Here is a 19,336-nt window from a genome sequence, read left to right as displayed (position 1 = left end):
CTCCTCCTGCTTGTGTTCCCTCTCTCGCTGGCTGTCTCTATCTCTGTCAAATAAATAAATAAAATCTTAAAAAAAAAAACCAACAACTAGATATCTTCAAGGGCATCTAATGCAGAATTACAAAAAAGCAAAAAGCCAGAAAGAACACAAACTTCTACCACAAAGAGCTAGTTAAATAATTTATGGTACGATCTTTTACTTAGCACAATGTTTCTGAGATTCATCCGTGTTATTGCCCCAAAAAGTACAGTTCATTTCATTCTATGGCTGAACAGGACCCCACTGCCTCATGTACCACATCTTATTTATCTAGTTACCAGATGATGGAACCTTGGGTTGTTTCCTATTTTTGACTATAATGACTACTACTACTCAAGTCTTTGTGTGGACAGGTTTTTATTTATCTTGGTAGATACAGAGGAGTAAATGCTAAGATACTCAGGGCCACATGATGAATCTGTATTTAACTTTTTGAGAAATAGCTGACCTGTTTTCCAAAGTGGCCGTACCATTTTACATTCCCACAAGTAATGAATGTATGAGTATATGAGGATTCCAGTTGCACTACATCCTTACCAAAATTTGGTATTGTCAGTATTTAAAAACTAGCCATTTTAGTGTATGTACAGTAGTATCTCATTGTGCTTTTAATTTTCATATCCCTAACAACCAATAATGCTGAGAATCTTTTCACATACTTGGTCATTTATATACCTTCTTTTGTGAAATATCTGTTCAATTTTTTTGCCCCTTTTCTCTTAGGTTGTTTCACATCTTATTATTGAGTTGTAAGAAATATTTATACTTCTCTCCCTCTCTCACTCACCACTCTGAGGGAAGCCAGCTGCCATACTGTGAAATTCTGTCATGTTTCCTACCCTATAAAAGGTCAAGGAAAGGAGAAAGTCCTCCAGCTAACAGCCAGTGAGGAACTATGGCTTTCAGTCCAACAGTCTGCAAGGATCTGGGTCCTACCTACCACCAAGGAGGAAAAGAAAGAGACAGACACATTTATGGGAGAATGGAAAACAGTGTGATTTTTTTCCATCAGTGCTTTGTTGTCACCTAAGTGAGCCATCACTGACCTATCTACCTCCATGACTCCAACACCCAATGAATCACCCTGACCACTGAACTTTGCCTTTAAAAATATTTTCTAATGAACGATAACAGAAGCTAAGTGACAAAAACTTAAGAGCAAATTATAAAGAAGAAAAAATTAGCCATAACACCGCAACCCAGAGAGAAAAAAGGAATATCAAGACATTAACAGTGGTTACTTCTTTCCTCTTTTATCTCTATATATGTAGATTATAATACAGGTTTATAGATAAAAAAAAATGTATACATTCCAGATACAAGTCTTTTGTCAGATATATGTTTTGTAAATCTTTTGTCCCCAAAGGAGATAAAATATCCTTTTTTAAGTGGTGTTTTTCTTTTTTTTAATTTTTTTTTATTTTTTATTTTTTTTAAAGATTTTATTTATTTATTCGACAGAGATAGAGACAGCCAGGGAGAGAGGGAACACAAGCAGGGGGAGTGGGAGAGGAAGAAGCAGGCTCATAGCGGAGGAGCCTTATGTGGGGCTCGATCCCATAACGTCGGGATCACGCCCTGAGCCGAAGGCAGAAGCTTAACCGCTGTGCCACCCAGGCGCCCCTAAGTGGTGTTTTTCTATAAGCAAAAAATGACTTTAATGTTTACAGTCCAATTTGTCGGTCTTTTTCTTTTATGGTTCATCTTTTTGTCCTGAAAAATCTCTGCCCAATCACAAAGATTTTCTCCTATGTTTTCTTTGAAAATTTTTATGGCTTTAGGTCTTACATTTAGGTCAATGATCCATTCTGAACTTGGTTTTGTGTATGGAGTGAGGAAGGGTCATGTTTATTTTTCCAGACAGATATCCACGTATTCCAACACCATTTATTAAAACAAAACTATCCTTCATTGAATTACCTTAGTATCTTTGTAAAAAAATAACAAAAAATATCAATTAATGTTTTGAATATGGGTCTATTTCTGGACTCTTAATCCTGACCATTGACCTAGATGTCTACATCTATTTCTTATTTGACTCATAGATGATTTAGGAATGTGTTGTTAAATTGTCATAGATGTGGGATTTGCAAGATTTCTATTATTTATTTATAATTTAGTGGTCCAAGAACATACTCTGAATGACTTCAATCATTTCAAATTTATTGAGAGTTGTTTTATGGCTAAGCATATGGTCAATTCCGGTGATGTCCCAGGTGTGCTTCCAAAGAACGTGTTTTATTAGGTCATTTCAAGGGGTGTTCAACAGATGTCAATTAGGTCAAGTTAGCTGACATTGCTCAAGTCTTCTATGCCCTTACTGATTTTCTTCTACTTGGTTATAACAATGACTAGAAAGAAGTACTGAAATCATCACCTGTAATTTTTAATTTGTCTATTGCTTTTCTACTCTTGTCAAGTTTTTGCTTCATGTATTTTGAAGCATTATATTATTTTTATAATCAGAAATGTATAAAGTCACAAACAAAGCAGCAATTGCTTTTTCATTTGTAAGATTTTTACAGTTCAGATATATATACAATTCCAAAATTGAAAAGATAGCAATCAGGGTGCCTGGGTGGCTCAGCTGGTTAAGAGTCAGAATCTTGATTTCAGCTCAAGTCGTGATCTCAGGGTCACGAGATCGAGCCCCACATTGGGCTCCATGCTCAGGAAGGAGTCTGCATGAGGATTTTCTCTCTCTCCCCTCTGTCCCTGTTCCTCCGGCCCCGTCCCTACATGCTCGCATGCGTGTCAGCACTCACTCTCTCTCCCTCTCTCAAATTAAAAAAAAAAAAAAAAAAATAGCAATCACTAAAATTACCAAGTATTTAAGCTATATTAAATTATTAAACTATTGTATAATTCAAAGCAATCACTCTTCTATATAATATCTAGATAAATATATTTCTGTAAGAAAAATTCAGTTATGGACACATGCAGTTTAACTTCACTCGCCCTTCCATTCCTTCTCAATACACGGCTTGAACTCAGACCCTGAGATCAAGACCTGAGTTGAGATCAAGAGTCGGACGCTTAATGGACTGAGCCACCCAGGAGTCCTTCCATTCCTTATTTTCAAATAAGCTTTATTTTCTTTGTAAATGACTAAAATGATCTTATCTTATCCACTGTCGACATAAAAAAGCTACATACCAGGACACCTGCGTGGCTTAGTTGGTTAAACGCCTGCCTTCGGCTCAGGTCATGATCCCAGGGTCCTGTGATCGAGTCCTGCATCGGGCTCCTTGCTCAATGGGGAGTCTGCTTCTCCCTCTGCCTGCTCTGCCTGCATCTCTCCCTACTTGTGCTCACTCTGACAAATAGATAAATAAAATCTTAAAAAAAAAAAAAGCTACATACTATAATATGTAGAGTTGACATCTCAACAGTTTCATGTTTCCACTGTTAACAATGTTGAGAACAATTAATTTTAGGAAAAAAATGTGGAACCTACAAGCAATTTCTTTTTTTTCTTTTTTTCCAAGACTTTATTTATCGGGGCGCCTGGGTGGCTCAGTTGTTAAGCGTCTACCTTCGGCTCAGGGTATGATCCCGGCGTTATGGGATCGAGCCCTACATCAGGCTCCTCCGCTATGAGCCTGCTTCTTCCTCTCCCACTCCCCCTGCTGTGTTTCTTCTCTCACTGGCTGTCTCTCTCTCTGTCAAATAAATAAATAAAATCTTCAGCTCAGGTCATGATCCTGGAGTCTCGGGCTCGAGCCCCACGTCAGGCTCCCTGTTCCGTGGGGAGTCTGCTTCTCCCTCTGCCCCTTCTCCCACTAATGCTCTCTCTCTGCCTCACTCTCTCTCAAATAAATAAATTAAAATCTTAAAAAAAAAAGCTTCTTACAATAATCAATTATTCACTATTTCTCCTGTTAATTAGGTCAACGTGATTCCCATTTCATAGATGAAGAGATTGGGAGAGATGCTGAGTGACTTGCTCAGTGCTCAGAGAGGCAGAGGACAAGAATCCAGAGCAGAGCAGAGCAAGGCTAGCAGGGCCACTCCCATTCCCGGCTTCTGTCAACAATCACCTCTTTTCCCTACTGTCCTCTCTTTCCCTAGATAATTCTAAGACAAAGAAACACCTGCAAGAATCTTTAGAGTAAGTATGTATTTGAGAACTACCTTACCGTTATTTGCCACATGAAAACACAGTTCCTGAAAACTAGCAATATGAACAAATTATTCTTACATATTTAAAGATATTTCCTACCAAAACTATCAAGAAATGCTTCAGATCTAACAATTATAGGAACTATTTTTAATATAAATAAAACCAATATGAATTCTAGTTTCATTTTTGTAAAAGTACCTCTACTCCTGGGTCTCTGGTGCACTGTTACTAAGGTGTGGTTTTTTGTTTTGTTTTGTTTTTAAAGATTTTATTTATTTATTTGACAGAGAGAGACAGCGAGAGAGGGAACACAAGCAAGGGGAGTGTGAGAGGAAAAGCAGGCTCCCTGCTCAGCAGGGAGCCCGATGTGGGGCTCCATCCCAAGACCCTGGGATCGCGACCTGAGCCAAAGGCAGACGTTTAACAGCTGAGCCACCCAGGCGCCCGTTTTTTTTTGGTTTATTTTTTTTTTAGAGAGAGCAGGAACATGCAGGGGGAGGAGCAAAGGGAGAGGGAGAGAGAGAATCACAAGGAGACTCCCTACTGATTGAGCAGCTGGACCTGGGGCTTGATTTTACAACCCTGAGATTATGACCTGAAATCAACAGCTGGGATGCTTAACCAACTGAGCCACCTAGGTGACCCAAGGTTTTTATTTTTAAAAAATTTAAATTAATCTTACTGAAATACCACAAGTAAAAAACCAAAACAGAAGCAAAACACAAATGAACATATGCAATGGGAACAGGGAATAAGACAGTATAAAGGGAAGAGAAAAAAGGAAAAAGAATCACAATCCACTGTTAATTATTAGTGATAAAGGTTCTCAGTCTTTCACGGTAGAACTGCACACCTAGAATTCTAAAGCAAGGTTTAACCTAGCAAGATGTGCTTGGAGAGGTACTAAGGTCATGGTTCCCACCTTGGTACATACCAGTTAACTTTGTTTTGTTTTATATCCAGATTGTACGAGGCAAGCATCTTTCAGAAGTCTGTACACACATACCACTAGTTTTAGGTTATAATGTCTTCCCGTTATCTGGGTCTCTAGAACTTAAGCTGACTACTTAAGTTGACTACTATCAGAGGGGGAAAAACCCAAAGCATAGTTTTACAGACACAGGGGAAGAAGAGCAACTGCATAAATAGAGAAAACTCACTATACCATAACCAGATATTAAATGGTTAAAAATGTTTTTTGTTTTATTTTTTAGAACTCCTCTTGTAACGTGTTCTGAATGTACGGTCCACAGAAGGGCATTATTACAAGCAGCACATTATGTGTATGCTCTTCATTAGGGTGAGAATGTACACAGCTTCCATTACACTCCCAAAGGGGTCCAGAAGCAAAACAAAGTTATGAACCACTAACTTACATCATTACCTTGAAAGAAATTTCTAAGCTCTTGGTGAGGGATGCTGTTTTATTATTATACATGATTTTTAGCCCAAATTTTCTTTATTCAAAAAATTTGATACAAAATACTCTGGGTTGCATGCATCCAAAACTACAACCATTGTTTTGCACATAAATTATCTTTAGTAATTATGAAATCTCAGGCTACTTTCCTTACCAACCCAAAAACCCTACTCAGAGAATGAAAACATTTTAAGTTCCAAACTTCAGCAAAATTAGGAAGTGCAACTCTTTTTGAGCATACAAAGGTTTGAGTGCATTTCAAGATCAAATTCAAATGAGCAAAAATTCGAATGACCATTACACTGCCCAGTTACTATCATCTGCACTACCAATGCCCTCTCTCAACAGCTAAATCAACTGTTTCCTCCAAGCTGATTAACTGCTTGAACGTGGTTAAAGTCAAAGGTTTTCTGATCATAAAGAAATATTTCTCACCTTGTTTAATCCACGCCCTCTTTTGTTAAATATCACTCTTAAACCTCCTTTAATGTTACCTGAAATTCTGAATAAATTATAGTTCTAAAACCAAATCAAAACTATGATAATTTTAGAAGTTTAAAATCTTGTTCTTGAAAATTTTTACTTTGCCCATGAACCATGCTGTATCTAATGTTGAACTCCGTGTGAGCTTGCTAGCCACAAGCTTCTCTCTTCTAGGTCATGCACAAGAGGATACAAGAGGTCACTTTCAACATCATGTCTATTACGTTGCTTTGTTTTGAAGTGACACGTGTTCCCCAGGGAGTCTCATACCACTGGTGGGGGCAAGGGAAGGAAGACATGCGGGCCCTTCCCCTTAAGATTCATGGACGTGCAGGGTTCTACCACAATCTGTAACCTGATCAACTGACTTTGGGCGTAGGCAATGTGATGAAACTTCATTCCACCTTCACAACAGTCCTTTCTCCCTGTACTTGCAGTTAAAAATAGTTTAGGCCATATTGGCCTGGGTTATTTTTATCCGGAAAATAGGGACTAGAAACAGCACAGTAAGCACAGAAAGGAGGTTGACCACAACAGGACAAAAACCGTCACAGACATTCATAAAGCGTAGTTTTAGAAATTAGATGGAAATAAGGAGAAGCGGGCTGAGGTACTGGGCAGGGCAGCTGAGTATGATTCACTGAGTGTTAATATACGAAAAATACAAACCATGAAGCACAACGAAAGGTGATTTGTGTAAGACGGAATACTATAAAACAGTCCCCATGCCCTTACAACTTTTTGGAGAAGATACCTCAGGAATAAAAGGTATATAAAGTTTTAGAGAAAAAAGAGATTTCATGGAGGTACAGACTTTAAGGAGATATTTGGGAATGGGATTTAAGCTCAATCTTAAAAAATGTGTAAGATTTAAATTGCTGGAGCAGGGGTGTGGGAGTCACAAACCAGTCAAAGAATTCGCAGATGTTTTGGGAGGAGAAGGACAGCAACAAGAAAACAGACTGGCAGAAACAGTGGTTGTTTTTCCAAGAGGAGCAGCAAGTAAGAACGGACAGATGGTGTGGGCCTTAGCAGCTGCTGAGCATTTGGTGCCTAAGAATCAACTTGTACCCTTATAAATAAAACTCAGGAAGGTGTTTGAGTAAGATCTTTATAAACACTGGTAAATGTATGCAAGATGGATAGAAATGATACATAGAAAAAAGTGAATTAAGTAAAAAATAGTAAATCTGTGAAACAATCGAGGTATAAAGTGATCAAAATCTCAATCGGAGTAGTGCAGTGGAAATTCAAATGTTCAAATTCAAAATTCAAATTCCTGGATGCCTGGTGCAAGGAGCATTGCACAACACAGATAAGATGGGTCCTATCCTCAAGTGGCTCACAATTAGTAGAGGAAACCCATCAATGTATAAAGTGTTCTATCAATGCTAAGAAGTGTCACAGCAACAGACAGGATAGAAGTGTAATTCTGCTTAGAGGCACTGCGGCAAGAATCAACTTAGAGAAACCTCCTTACCACCTTTCCACACAGAAAGCGCAAGGGAAATGCACTGAGGCAGAAAGCAAACACAGGCTCAAGGAACCCGCAAGGTTCCAGTGCCTGGAGAAGAAAGTATATAAGAAATGAAATGTTTTTTGTTTTAAGTCTGTATAGCATACGAAGACTTTGGGGGAAACAAATATTTTTCAAGCAGGACAATGATACGATCTGTGTTTTGGAAATGTAACACCAGGATAGAATGGACTGGAAAGGAAAGATACAAAAAAGAAAATAGGCTTTTATAATAATCTAGACAGAAGATGGATCTCAACAGGAAAGTGTAAATGGGAACAGGAACAAGACACAGAGAGGAAATAATTTTTAAATGAGTACAATTTCCATACTGATAAAAGGTATGTTCTCCTAAAACACTGTGTTCTTTTCAGACATGGAGACTTTCAATGGACTTCCTCCACTGGAAACGGACGGAGGTTCTGGAAGTCTCCATCTAAATAACTGCCTCCAAGAGACCTTTCCTGGGTTGCAGACCAACTTAGGCCCCTTCTGACGTGCTCCTGTGGGATCCTGTCCATCTCAGCAACACCCGCCACGCACGGGACTGGAGGCTCAAGGCTATCTTCCACTCCAGAATGGCACAGAGAATCACCTTGGCTTCGGTGCTGTGGGACTACCAGTGCCCAGCACTGGTCCTGGCATGTACTGGGTACACCGTAAACAGTTAAAAAAATAAATGCAGTCCACAGATAGGATCAATTTTAAACCTGCTCCCTCCTCTTCCCACCAACCCTCATCCCCTCAGCAGGGAACCTGGAGGGAACTTCAGTCTTGATCATGCTAAGTTGGCAGTACTTCCAGAACATTCAGGTGGAGATATCCGTTAGTCCTCTACAGACGCCAGAGTAAGGCACAAATCAAGGAGCTCTGACAAACCCTAATAGCTGAAGTCATGGCTGTCCTCTCCTCATCCTCCTACTGTTACTATGATAGTTACAGCTCATATTAAAGGAGCACTAACTGATCGTCTACTGAGCATTTCTCATGCATTATCCCGTCCGCCCTCAAACAAACCTTATTCAATTAGGTGCTATTAACTCCTGTTATACCAATGAGGAAACTGATGCTTTGCTAGAAAATCTGCCTAAAATCAGAGCACAAGTAAGTAGCTAAACAAGGGTCTGAACAGAGGCAAACTAGCTTACAAACCTGTGCATCCTAAGCACATCATGATATCAGCCAGGGAGAAAAAGTGTTGACTAGAACAAAGAGAGAAGACAAAGCACAGACCATTAATAACAGCAACATTTAAGGGGCAGACGCTGCAAAGGAAGAAACAACTCAAGAAATGGCATTCACTCTCCTGGGTAATTCCTTCCCCTTGAATGTAGAATCAATCTAGTGACTTGCTGCTAACAAAAGAATACAGTACAGGTGACAGATGTCTCTTCTGTGGTTAGGCTGCAAAAGCCAGGGACTTCAGTCCTGCTAGGGCATTTCTGGCTTACATACTTTCATGAAGCGAGCTGCTGTGTTGGAGAGGCCTACATGGCAAGGAACTAAGGTCCTCAGTCCAACAACCCATGAGAAAATGAATGCTGCCAACAGCCAGAATGAGCCTGGAAGCACACACCCCATTCAAGCCCTGGGAGGAGACCACAGACCCTGGCCAACATGTTAAGGGAGAGTGATGGAGAGGATGAAGCTCGGCTGTGCCCAGACTTTAAGTCACAATGGTTTGGGATATTTTGTTATGTAGCAATAGATAACTAATACAAGTGGGGAAGAAAAGTCTAGACATCTAGATGTTTCAAAGTTCTTCCTACCTGTGGCTTCTGACAGTAGTGAGGAGAAACTTAAGAACTGAGCTTCAAGAAAAAACTACAGTTAGAAGTTACAAAAAGAGGGGCACCTGGATGGCTCAGTCGGTTAAGCATCTGCGTTTGGCTCAGGTCATGATCCCAGGGTCCTGGGATCGAGTCCTGCATCGGGCTCCCTGTTCCACACCTGGGTGCTTCAGTCTCTTAAGCATCCAACTCCTGGTTTTGGCTCAGGTCGTGACCTCAGGGTTGTGAGATCAGCTGGATCGGCTCCCACTCAGCAGGGAGCCTACTTGAGATTCTTTCCTCCTCCCTCTTTGCTCATCCCTCCCCAACTGCACACACACTCTCTCAAATAAACAAAATTGCTCTTTTTTTTTTTTTGAAGATTTTATTTATTTATTTGACAGAGATAGAGACAGCCAGCGAGAGAGGGAACAAGCAGGGGGAGTGGGAGAGGAAGAAGCAGGCTCATAGCAGAGGAGCCTGATGTGGGACTCGATCCCATAACGTCGGGATCACGCCCTGAGCCAAAGGCAGACGCTCAACCGCTGTGCCACCCAGACGCCCCAAAATTGCTTTTTTTTTTTTTTAAAGATTTTATGTATTTGAGAGAGGGAGAGGGAGAAGCAGACTCCCTGCTGAGCAGTGAGCCCAACACAGGGCTCAATTCCAGGGCTCTGGGACAATGACCTGAGCCAAAGGCAGATGCTTAATTGACTGAGCCAACCAGGTGTCCCTCAAATAAATAAAATCTTAAAAAAAAAAAAAGTAATTTTTAAGGGGTGCCTCAGTGGCTCAGTCAGTTAAGCATCCCACTGTTGATCTTAGCTCAGGTCTTGATCTCAGGGTCATGAGTTCAAACTCCATGTTGGGCTCCACACTGGGCATGGAGCCTACTTAAATAAATAAACAAATAAATAAAAATTAAAAATAAAAAATTTAAAAAGTAATTTTTAAGACATCTATTTCAGATACAGTGCTAAGAAGTCAGTGGAAGACATAATAGAAGGTAACAAATGTCTAGAGCTAGAATGAAGGATACTTGTACAACAAAATACAGACTCAGAACTTCTAGTTACCATTCATAGACAAGAGCTGAGTACCAATACTGAGAAAAAAATTCAGATGCATGGTTAATCTCTAAAGACTCCAAAATTCTGATTGGACCTTTTCAATTAATTGGCTCGATTTGATGTTTCCTATCTAAGTTTTATCATACAAAATTCAGTCTTAAATTGAAATTGCTTGAATTAAGTTGAGAACGTAGATTCCTGGATTCTATGGCTCATGTTTGACTTTTCAGGTTTAAATTTTTTATTTATTTTTAAGATTTTATTTATTTATTTGACAGACAGAGATGACACAAGCACACAAACAGGGGAGTGGGAGAAGCAGGCTCTCCATTGGGCAGAGAGCCCAATGCGGGGTTTGATCCCAGGACCCTGGGACCATAACCTGAGCCAAAGGCAGATGCTTAACCGACAGACACTCAACCAACTGAGCCACCCAGGCCCCCTCTCAGGTTTAAAGTTTTAAAAAACCATTTCATACACTATAACCTAATGTTTATCCATACTTCTTTTTGAAGTCAAAAGCAAGGCTTCCTATCCTTCAAAGTCCTGGATACAATATTCTAATTTTAACACTATTAGTTCCCATTTAATAGTTGGTACTTCTATTTCTAATTCCAATATCAGGCTCCACAGCAAAGGGATGAGAACAACTATTTCTCTGGCACTTTTTTCAGACCACTGAATATGGAGCCTAAGCTATCCTAAACTTATCCCCTCTTTACTTACTACTATAGGAAGCTATAACATCGTCCCATGTACATGTCAATGGGATTATTTTTTTAATTTTTAAATTTTATTTATGTATTATTATTGTTATCACTATTATTTTTAAAGTAGCTCCAGGCTCAACATGGAGCCCAACGCAGGGCTTGAACTCAGGACCCTGAGATTAAAACCTGAGCTAAGATCAAGAGCCAGAGGCTTAACTGAGTGGACCACCCAGGCGCCCCTCAATGGGATTATTTTCGGTATTTTATATTTATTCTACCTCTTCTCAATTTTCTAGTTTTATTTTCAACAGTATATTTAAATGAAGGTGTTTTACTTCTGACTTTATTTTGACATTGAATCTAAATCTATTTGTCTCTCACATCCATTCAATTTTCTCCAATGTTTGCCTAAAATTTCAAAATCTGTGCAATTCTTTTTTACATGATTTGTATCTATAAGCCACCTTAAGTGAGCAATTCATGCAAGACAGCAGAGCCACACCTGCTGACAGCACCAGAAATGCTGTAGTAATTCCTGCAGGCAGTCCCCGTAGCGGGGCTGATGAGAGCACAGTGTGCAAAGAAGCCATGAAGCCTCTGGAGAAGAAAGGTTGGAATGTAAGGTCAACAACAGTAGCAGCAAGCACAGCCAGTCTGAAGGAATGTGCAAAGGAAGAGCAGAGAACTTTTTTCTGTAGCTTTGGCTACAAAGTGTCAACCACCTGCTATAAATGGAAATCGAAAAAGTGGGGCAAGAAAGGCAGAAGAGTTAGGGCAAGACAAAATAATCATTATTTCCTTCCAATTACCCGAGCCAAAAACCTTGGAGTCATTCTTGACTCCTTCCTATCTTTCAGACCTCACATCAAATCCATCAGCAAATCTGACTCTACTTTTAAAACAGACCCAGAATCCAACTCATTTTCACCATCTCTGCAGTTACTCCCCGTTGCCTAGGATAAAACCCACAGTTCTTGCCACAGCTTACAAGGCAAAATCCTACATGATGTGATCTTACTTCCTAACCCCCCCACTTCACGGATCACATCTCTTACCATGCTCCCTCCCTAATCACTCCTGTAACCATAGGGGCCTCCTTCTTGCTGTTTTCTTTTCTTTTTTTTTTTTTTTAAGATTTTATTTATTTATTTGACAGAGAGACAGCCAGAGACAGAGAGACAAGCAGGGGGAGTGGGAGAGAAAGAAGCAGGCTCCCAGTGGAGGAGCCCAATGTGGGGCTCGATCCCAGGACTCTGGGATCATGCCCTGAGCCGAAGGCAGACGCTTAATGACTGAGCCACCCAGGTGCCCCCTTCTTGCTGTTTTCTGAACCATCTAGCACATTCCGTGTCAGGGCCATTTATTTGCTATGCAATATCTTCACTTGGGACGTTCTTCTTGCATGTATCCACATAACCCAGGTCCTCACTTCATTCAAGTGTCTACTTAAATATCATCTTAGTGCTTTACTGATCCTGAGAGATCCCCTGGTCACTCTATCTTTGTTTATTTTTTGCCTTAATATTTGCCACCTAACATGTTATATATTTACTTACACATTTGTTTAGTGACTGTCTCTCCCCACCTCAAGTAGAATTTAAGCCCCATGAGAACGAGGGCTTTTCGGTGTTGTCGTTGTTCAGGCATTCCTAACTCCTGCAACAGGGAAGTCCTCACTTCATATTTGGTGAATGAACAAATGAATGAAAAGATTATCAAAACAGGACTCAGAATACAACAAGGGGAATCAAGAGTACATACATTTCGCTTTGGCAAAGAAATGGGGTTTGGAACATTGAATAAAGAAAATGAATATTCCAAACTCACGAAAATTTTATAGTGGCCTCAATGAGCAGAGGCTACAGATACTAACCAAGCTCTTTGCAAACAGAACTGTGAGTGGGTTCTGGGAAAATGTGATAATGTACAAAACATTCCAATAAAGGTGGCAGAACAGTTCAGCATTTGGACTAGGAAATACAAGTGTGAAAACAACTATTTTAAGGGAAGGCTTTGGTTAACCACCTGTACTGACAGGTGGTTTGCTTGCTGTTTTATTTTTTTTAGAACAGAAAGGTTTTAACTGGAATAACAGTGAAAGACAAGCTATGAATATGGCTCATAAATGATATGAATGCCATTTCATAGTTACAGACAGTATTTCAAGTGCAGAAACAAGGGCATAGTGGGAAAGAAGGTAGAATGTGAGCACAGAAGAAAAAGGCAGGCACAGTAGTAAACTGCATCTATGAAAACCATCTAAGCATCTGGTCAAACGAAAGGAAGACTGAAACATTTGGTGTCACTTTAAAGGCCTAAAGCAAAAAATTAAATAAAAACTAAGCTGATAACATCTATCCAAAGGCATACCAGAAAAGCACAGGCTTCAGAAAACATTGGAGAAGATGAACAAAGATAGGTTTGCAGCCTGACAGTGGGGGAAAAAAAGGAAAAGGAAAAGGGAGAACGAAATGTGTAAATCAGAAATGCAGGGTAGAAAGAGTTCCTACTAAGGAAATGAGAAAGGGAAGGCCTGCTTCAAGAAAATGGCTTAATGTTGGAGGAAAGAAAAGAAGGAGAATAAAGAACATCTGGGAAATTAGGAAGGAATTAACTAAAGGAGGAGAATTTATTTACTTGTCAGAGAGAGAGAGAGCACACGTGCACGCACACAAGCAGGAGGAGCGGCAGGCAGGCAGAGGGAGAAGCAGGCTCCCTGTTGAGCAAGGAGCCTGATGCAGGACTTGATCCCACGACCCTGGGATCATGACCTGAGCTGAAGGCAGGCACTTAACCGACTGAGCCACCTAGACTGAGCCACCCCAGTGTCCCTAAGGGAGGAAAATTAAAACTAGAATGTCAGATAACCCAAAGTGTACAATGATAGGAATAAAAGGGAGAAGAAAAAGGAAGACATAAATGTTCAAGCAAACCTCAAAAATGGCAAAAAAATATAACAAAATTAGTTAAGTAGGAATTTGTCATTTCTACATGAGATCCAGCATGAAGTTGCAGATATAAGAATCAACTGAATCAAACATCAGTCAGTTTTGTCAGTAAGGAACTCTATGTCCTTGAACAAGTCACTTAACCTCTCTAGGATTTACTCTCTCTGCTTAAAAAGAAATGTATGTGTTGGGGGAAGGAGTGGTCAGGTCAAAAATGGGTGATCATTCTCAGTCTTTATTCCCTCTACCTTACAAGGTGGAAAGACAGGAAAAGCACATAACTCACAGAAAGATTCAGAAAAACAGGAAAATTTTAAGATAAGTAGAGTAATAGTTAACAACAGTTTAACACTGGGCTTTACAATTTAGAAAGTGCTTTTATACGCATAATTATATGTACTCCTCACAGCAAGCCTGCCAGGCAGAAAAGGCAACTATGATTTAACACCACTGTACGAATGGAGTCACTGAAGCTCAGAAATATTAAGCAACTGGCTCAAGGACACAGAAGCAGCGGCAGATCCAGGATCCCGGCCAGATGGACCAGCAGCACAGAGTCAGTCCAGCATCCTTCCATGTTCAGATGCCGTCCTCCCATGTGACTAAGGTCTTGTAAGGTATTTTTGCGGCTTACTAGGTAACAGATGGGTGAAGAGATAGAAACATCCAACAAACACGAACACTTTTAAATTTAAAGTAAAATTCTTTACTAAAGGAGTTACCTTATATGTGAACTACATATAAACTAATTCACTATACAAAATGTTTTCCTATGCAGTTGAACTTGGTTCAGTCACAACTTATGAAGACTGCTTTTTCGGTCGGCACATGCCTCTTTTAAACTGTAAAGCACTATGAGAAACTGTTATTACTGCACTTGCAATGTTGTCAACCTTTTCACATACAGAGTAACAGACTTTGATCTTTAAGACTGATAGAGCTATTAAAACATTAAACAAGCTGCTCCCCCTTGTACACGGTGGATGCCAAGAGTACAGAGAAAGTGGCAGAAGTGGACTGAGAAGGAAGTTTTGTTTGGTTTTGTTTGTAACATCTAAAAGGACTGTCACCACATCTCTATAGTAATGATAATAAAGCCAACAGGATTTTCCTCATCCTATTCTTTGCTCTGAAAGCCATCATCAGCTAGAGCTGCCTAATGGCAACACTAACGAAAAATTTTAGGAATATAATCTGCTTCTTATTAGTCTCGACCCATTTTATCACTCCTTTTCTTTACATACATTTGAACTGAACAGAGTAAGTTTTGGATGAATTCCAAAAATATGTATATGATTCTGGTATTTCTACTCTAATAGGCAAATCGTTTCCTTCAGAGTAGCTGAGAAGCTCCAACTGAACAGTTCAGCATTTTCCCGTGATCCCCGCTCGCCTGCACTCCTGTTCTTTCTCTCCCCAAGTAAAGCCACCTGTGATTTCTTAGAGCCCACACGACACCATTCTTCACAAATCAGCTGACCATGATTTCTTCCTACTGAACACCACTGCCAGCTGAAGGGTGTGAGAAAGGAAAAAGGATCAAAGGTCAGTTTAAGGGCAAAAGAGGGGAAACTCCCGAAAAAAGGACCAGAGAAAGCGAGAACTGAAGCTCAGTTACATCAGTGTCCTTGTGCATTACTTCATCCTTCCCCTGCAGTTCCTCTTTTAAAGGAACTGGACAAACAGTGGGTCAGATAAGCATTGTCTGAAGTGGAACCTTGGGGGAAATCAAAGCCTAACACTGAATGAGCCACAGCCAATTACACATCATCTGATTATCAGGCCCTCATACACACAAAGACCACTCAGAAAAGATAAAAATAAAAAAGAATATTTGAATCTTGTTCAGAAAACTTCAATTTTAAGTCTTGGTATGCTGCATGATTTCATACAAGTGCATGACTTCCAGAGGCTCACCTTTCTAAACTATGAACAGGAAAAATACATCAACAATTTACCTATTTTACAGTGTTGCTGTGAAAATCTAAGTGAGAAAAACACTACACATTTGGGGCGAGTAACTTTTTATTACTATAGTGTTGTAAAGAATAACAAAATTCTTAAATGAAGATCCTCTCTTCAATCCCATATAGTATCCATACTCTGCCTCTCTTTAAAAGTTATACAGAAATGAGCATGATTCAAACGGGTAACTACAAAGTGGCTTTTCAGAACTGAAATAAACATCTGAAATAAACACTGTGTAGTCATCTACTAAAAGGNATAAAATATATCAAATTTTAGTCCCATTAGTACGCTAAGTAATCTACAGCTCATTTAATATCCTACCTATATGCAGTATAGTAGAAAAAGCCTGGGGCTTGATATCTGAATGACCTAAATTTGAATCCCATTGAAGTTAGTGTAAGTGGTAGTCCTTAGCCAAGTCTGAAATATCCTCAAACATAAATTAGGAATACTCCTACCTACACTTCATAAGATTAAGATTATTGTGATCATATCTGTATTGGGCATATTCTGGTGCCTAGCCCACTGTGGTTGCTCAATATATGGTGGCTAGTAATCCCACTGCCTTCCCATTCCCCCAAAGCAAGATCTTCAAGTTTTTTAGGAATACTAAAATTACATGATGAAACACAATTAACAAAAGTTCTCTCAACCAAATACAATGAAGGGGATTCCCTAAAATTATTCAAAGATTCTCAAATCATGTGCTGAAAATTAATATAAGCATAAGATAAATCTAAAGAGTTTAAAATCTGTCCTTCCGGGGTGCCTGGGTGGCTCAGTTGGTTAAGCGTCCGACTCTTGGTTTCGGCTCAGGTCATGATCTCAGGGTCGTGGGATGGAGCCCGTCAGACTCCGCAAGGAGTCTGCTTGAGATTCTCCACCCCCCCCGCCCCCCCTCCTGTGCGTGCAGGCTCTCTTTCTCTCAAATAAATAAATCTCTTTAAAAAAACACTAAATAAAATATGTATGCTAAAGTGATTTACAACCTCGACTACTGTTCCCTTCAGCCACTGGGATACCTGATTGAAGAGGTGGCTATTTTCTAACAAACTTCCCTTGAGTAGCAACTGCTCTGAGAGCTAGGCTGACTACTGTCCCTTCCCTGAGGACAGACAAAGGGTGGGGGGCAGGAGAGGACTTAACTTGGAAAGCTAAATTAACTAAGGAAAGCAGATCAGAGTTTATACCTCAACTAATGACTGATCAATCTACATAGAGCTATGCTGATATTCCCTCAGGCTAGTTCCCTTCCTGCTCTAGAGTTCATGACTATATTAAGATTTGATCCGTGACAAAGTTTTGGGTTTTTTTTTTAAATATAAATGAATACCTTATTGAAGACTGAGACTGAGGTCTTATCAGACTCCTTTTCTTCTAGCTTAGTATTAAGCGACTGTACGTTTTTTTTTGAAACTACATGATATTAAGACATGTGCCTTCATCCAGTAATGAGGCGGCAATATATTAGACTTCCCGTTGTATTTTTCCCTGCAAAATTTTCATGTTTAGAACTTTCCTCATTGCCTTATGCTCAGCCTTCAGGCAGCTTGAGAGTCACCTGTGATAACTGCCAAAATAGATGCCCTGACAACACACAAAAGAACTAGTGGGAAGAGTCAGTGTGTACGCACAAACACACACGTGATGATCTCCTAAGACAAGCTCTTAAAACTCAAAATATCAGACAGAGATTGATGGTGGAGGAGGGTGGAGCAGGGCGGCCTGGGGAGGAGCTGGATACAAAGAAAAGATTAAGACCTAAGAAGCCAAAATGAAAAAGAACTGGGAGAGAGTATTTAAGGAGGGAAGAGTCTCCTGTTTACCATAGAGGAGGGAAGAGGGATTAGACTGGGTACCAGCGGAAGAATGGTGGTGGGGGGGACTACAAGAGTAAAGAGAAAACAAAGAGATTCCACCAAATTGAGACTTTAGAATAAGCCCTCCCTCCTGCTCCAATTCCGTGGTGTTTTGTTTTTTTGTTTTTGTTTTTTCCAGGAAGCTACAACACAGTTCTGTTTCAACAGAAGGATTATATTAACAAAGCAAATAAAGGAAACCTATGCTAAAAATGTAACCTACCTACACTGCAAGGTCTAAAAACGGAAATACTTCTTTCCCCGTTTTGTGGCGGATTTCAAAACAGCAGGGACAGGGAAGAGGATAGGAGCGATAGGAGAGGGAGGGGAGCAGCCAAGCTCTTCCTGAATATGAGGAGTCTCCTGACTAGGTACTTATTTTAAATTTACCTTGCCGCGGTCAGGCTGGCAGGTTCTTAAACCAAACACAGCACTCCACTCTGTAAACCAGAATCTGATGAGTTGCTCCAACGCCACAGAATTTAGGGGTATATGCAAACACAAGGCAGATGCAGAACAAGCACTTGCTTTGGGTACTACTCTATTACCCCCAATCGGGAGGCTAAAGCTCCAGTAAGGTTTGAACTGACAGTGCACTGGAAAAGGGAAAATACCAAAAACAGCTAAGTGAAAGGGAGCGCCTAAGTTTAGCCACAAAACCACGCAATTAGAGACGTTTGTAAACAGGCAGTAAGCGGAAAATAGTGGGCACAGAGAAAGGGGCTACCTAGATAAAACACCTATCTACGGATTAGAACCGTTTTCCTTATGGGGTGCTACACAAGAAGGAAATCACTTTTATACAGAGAAACCATGCTCCTCGCCCTAAGCGGCTCTTATCGCAGGGCACGGGGCGGCCCGCCCAGTAAGGGATGTCCAGCGCAACCCCCTAGCACTCACTTACTTTCGTCCGGCCATTGATTTTGTAGTTGCCCAGCTTCCCGTTACAGTGGCGGATCAGGTCGTCCATGCTGCTCATGAGCAGCCCGATGGTTTCGCAGCCCGGCTCCTTGCCTTCGATCCAGGTGATCTTATCGCCTCGAATGTCCTTGGACGAGTCGCTCTTCTGGCTGACCAGCTGGCCGTCCGTGAACTTGCCGGTGTCGTGCAGAGCGCGCACCTCGTCGCCGATCTGCTGCCCGGTCTCCTTGCCCAGGAAGTCGTCCACCACGCAGATGCCGTGCTTGTTCATGCACGGCACGATGTACTCCAGCGCCAGCTTCAGCGCCGGCAACGGCTTCGTCTGCCCGTTGGGCCGCAGGCCGCCGCCGTGGCTCAGCCCCTCGCCCGGCGTGCTGCTCGGCGGGCACAGGTTCGTCTTCTCCGGGTCCTCCTCCCTCGCGGGCTCCGCCTCGGCCGCCGCCGCCTGGCCCTGGCCGCCGGCAGCCGCGCGAGGCGGGGATGCGGCCGCCGCGGGGTTCGGACCGCGGG

The 19,336-nt window shown here is 41.0% G+C and overlaps 1 protein-coding gene across 1 annotated transcript in view; it reads right to left on the bottom strand.

The window, feature by feature from the left end:
* The window catches only part of EGLN1 (egl-9 family hypoxia inducible factor 1), a gene marked incomplete at its 5' end in the record, with an annotated part of 54,346 nt that extends 35,015 nt beyond the window's left edge, over positions 1 to 19,331 (bottom strand). The window contains one exon of the mRNA XM_034663570.1: positions 18,810 to 19,331. Within this exon, the coding sequence (XP_034519461.1) occupies positions 18,810 to 19,331 (522 nt within the window). The remainder of the gene's footprint in view (positions 1 to 18,809) is intronic.
* Between the last annotated feature and the right edge of the window lie 5 nt (positions 19,332 to 19,336).

The sequence above is a fragment of the Ailuropoda melanoleuca genome, chromosome 6 (assembly GCF_002007445.2).
Source record: "Ailuropoda melanoleuca isolate Jingjing chromosome 6, ASM200744v2, whole genome shotgun sequence".
Lineage (NCBI taxonomy): Eukaryota > Metazoa > Chordata > Mammalia > Carnivora > Ursidae > Ailuropoda > Ailuropoda melanoleuca.
The sequence above is the reverse complement of the archived record's forward strand: the minus strand, read 5'-3'. Positions and strand labels throughout refer to the sequence as shown.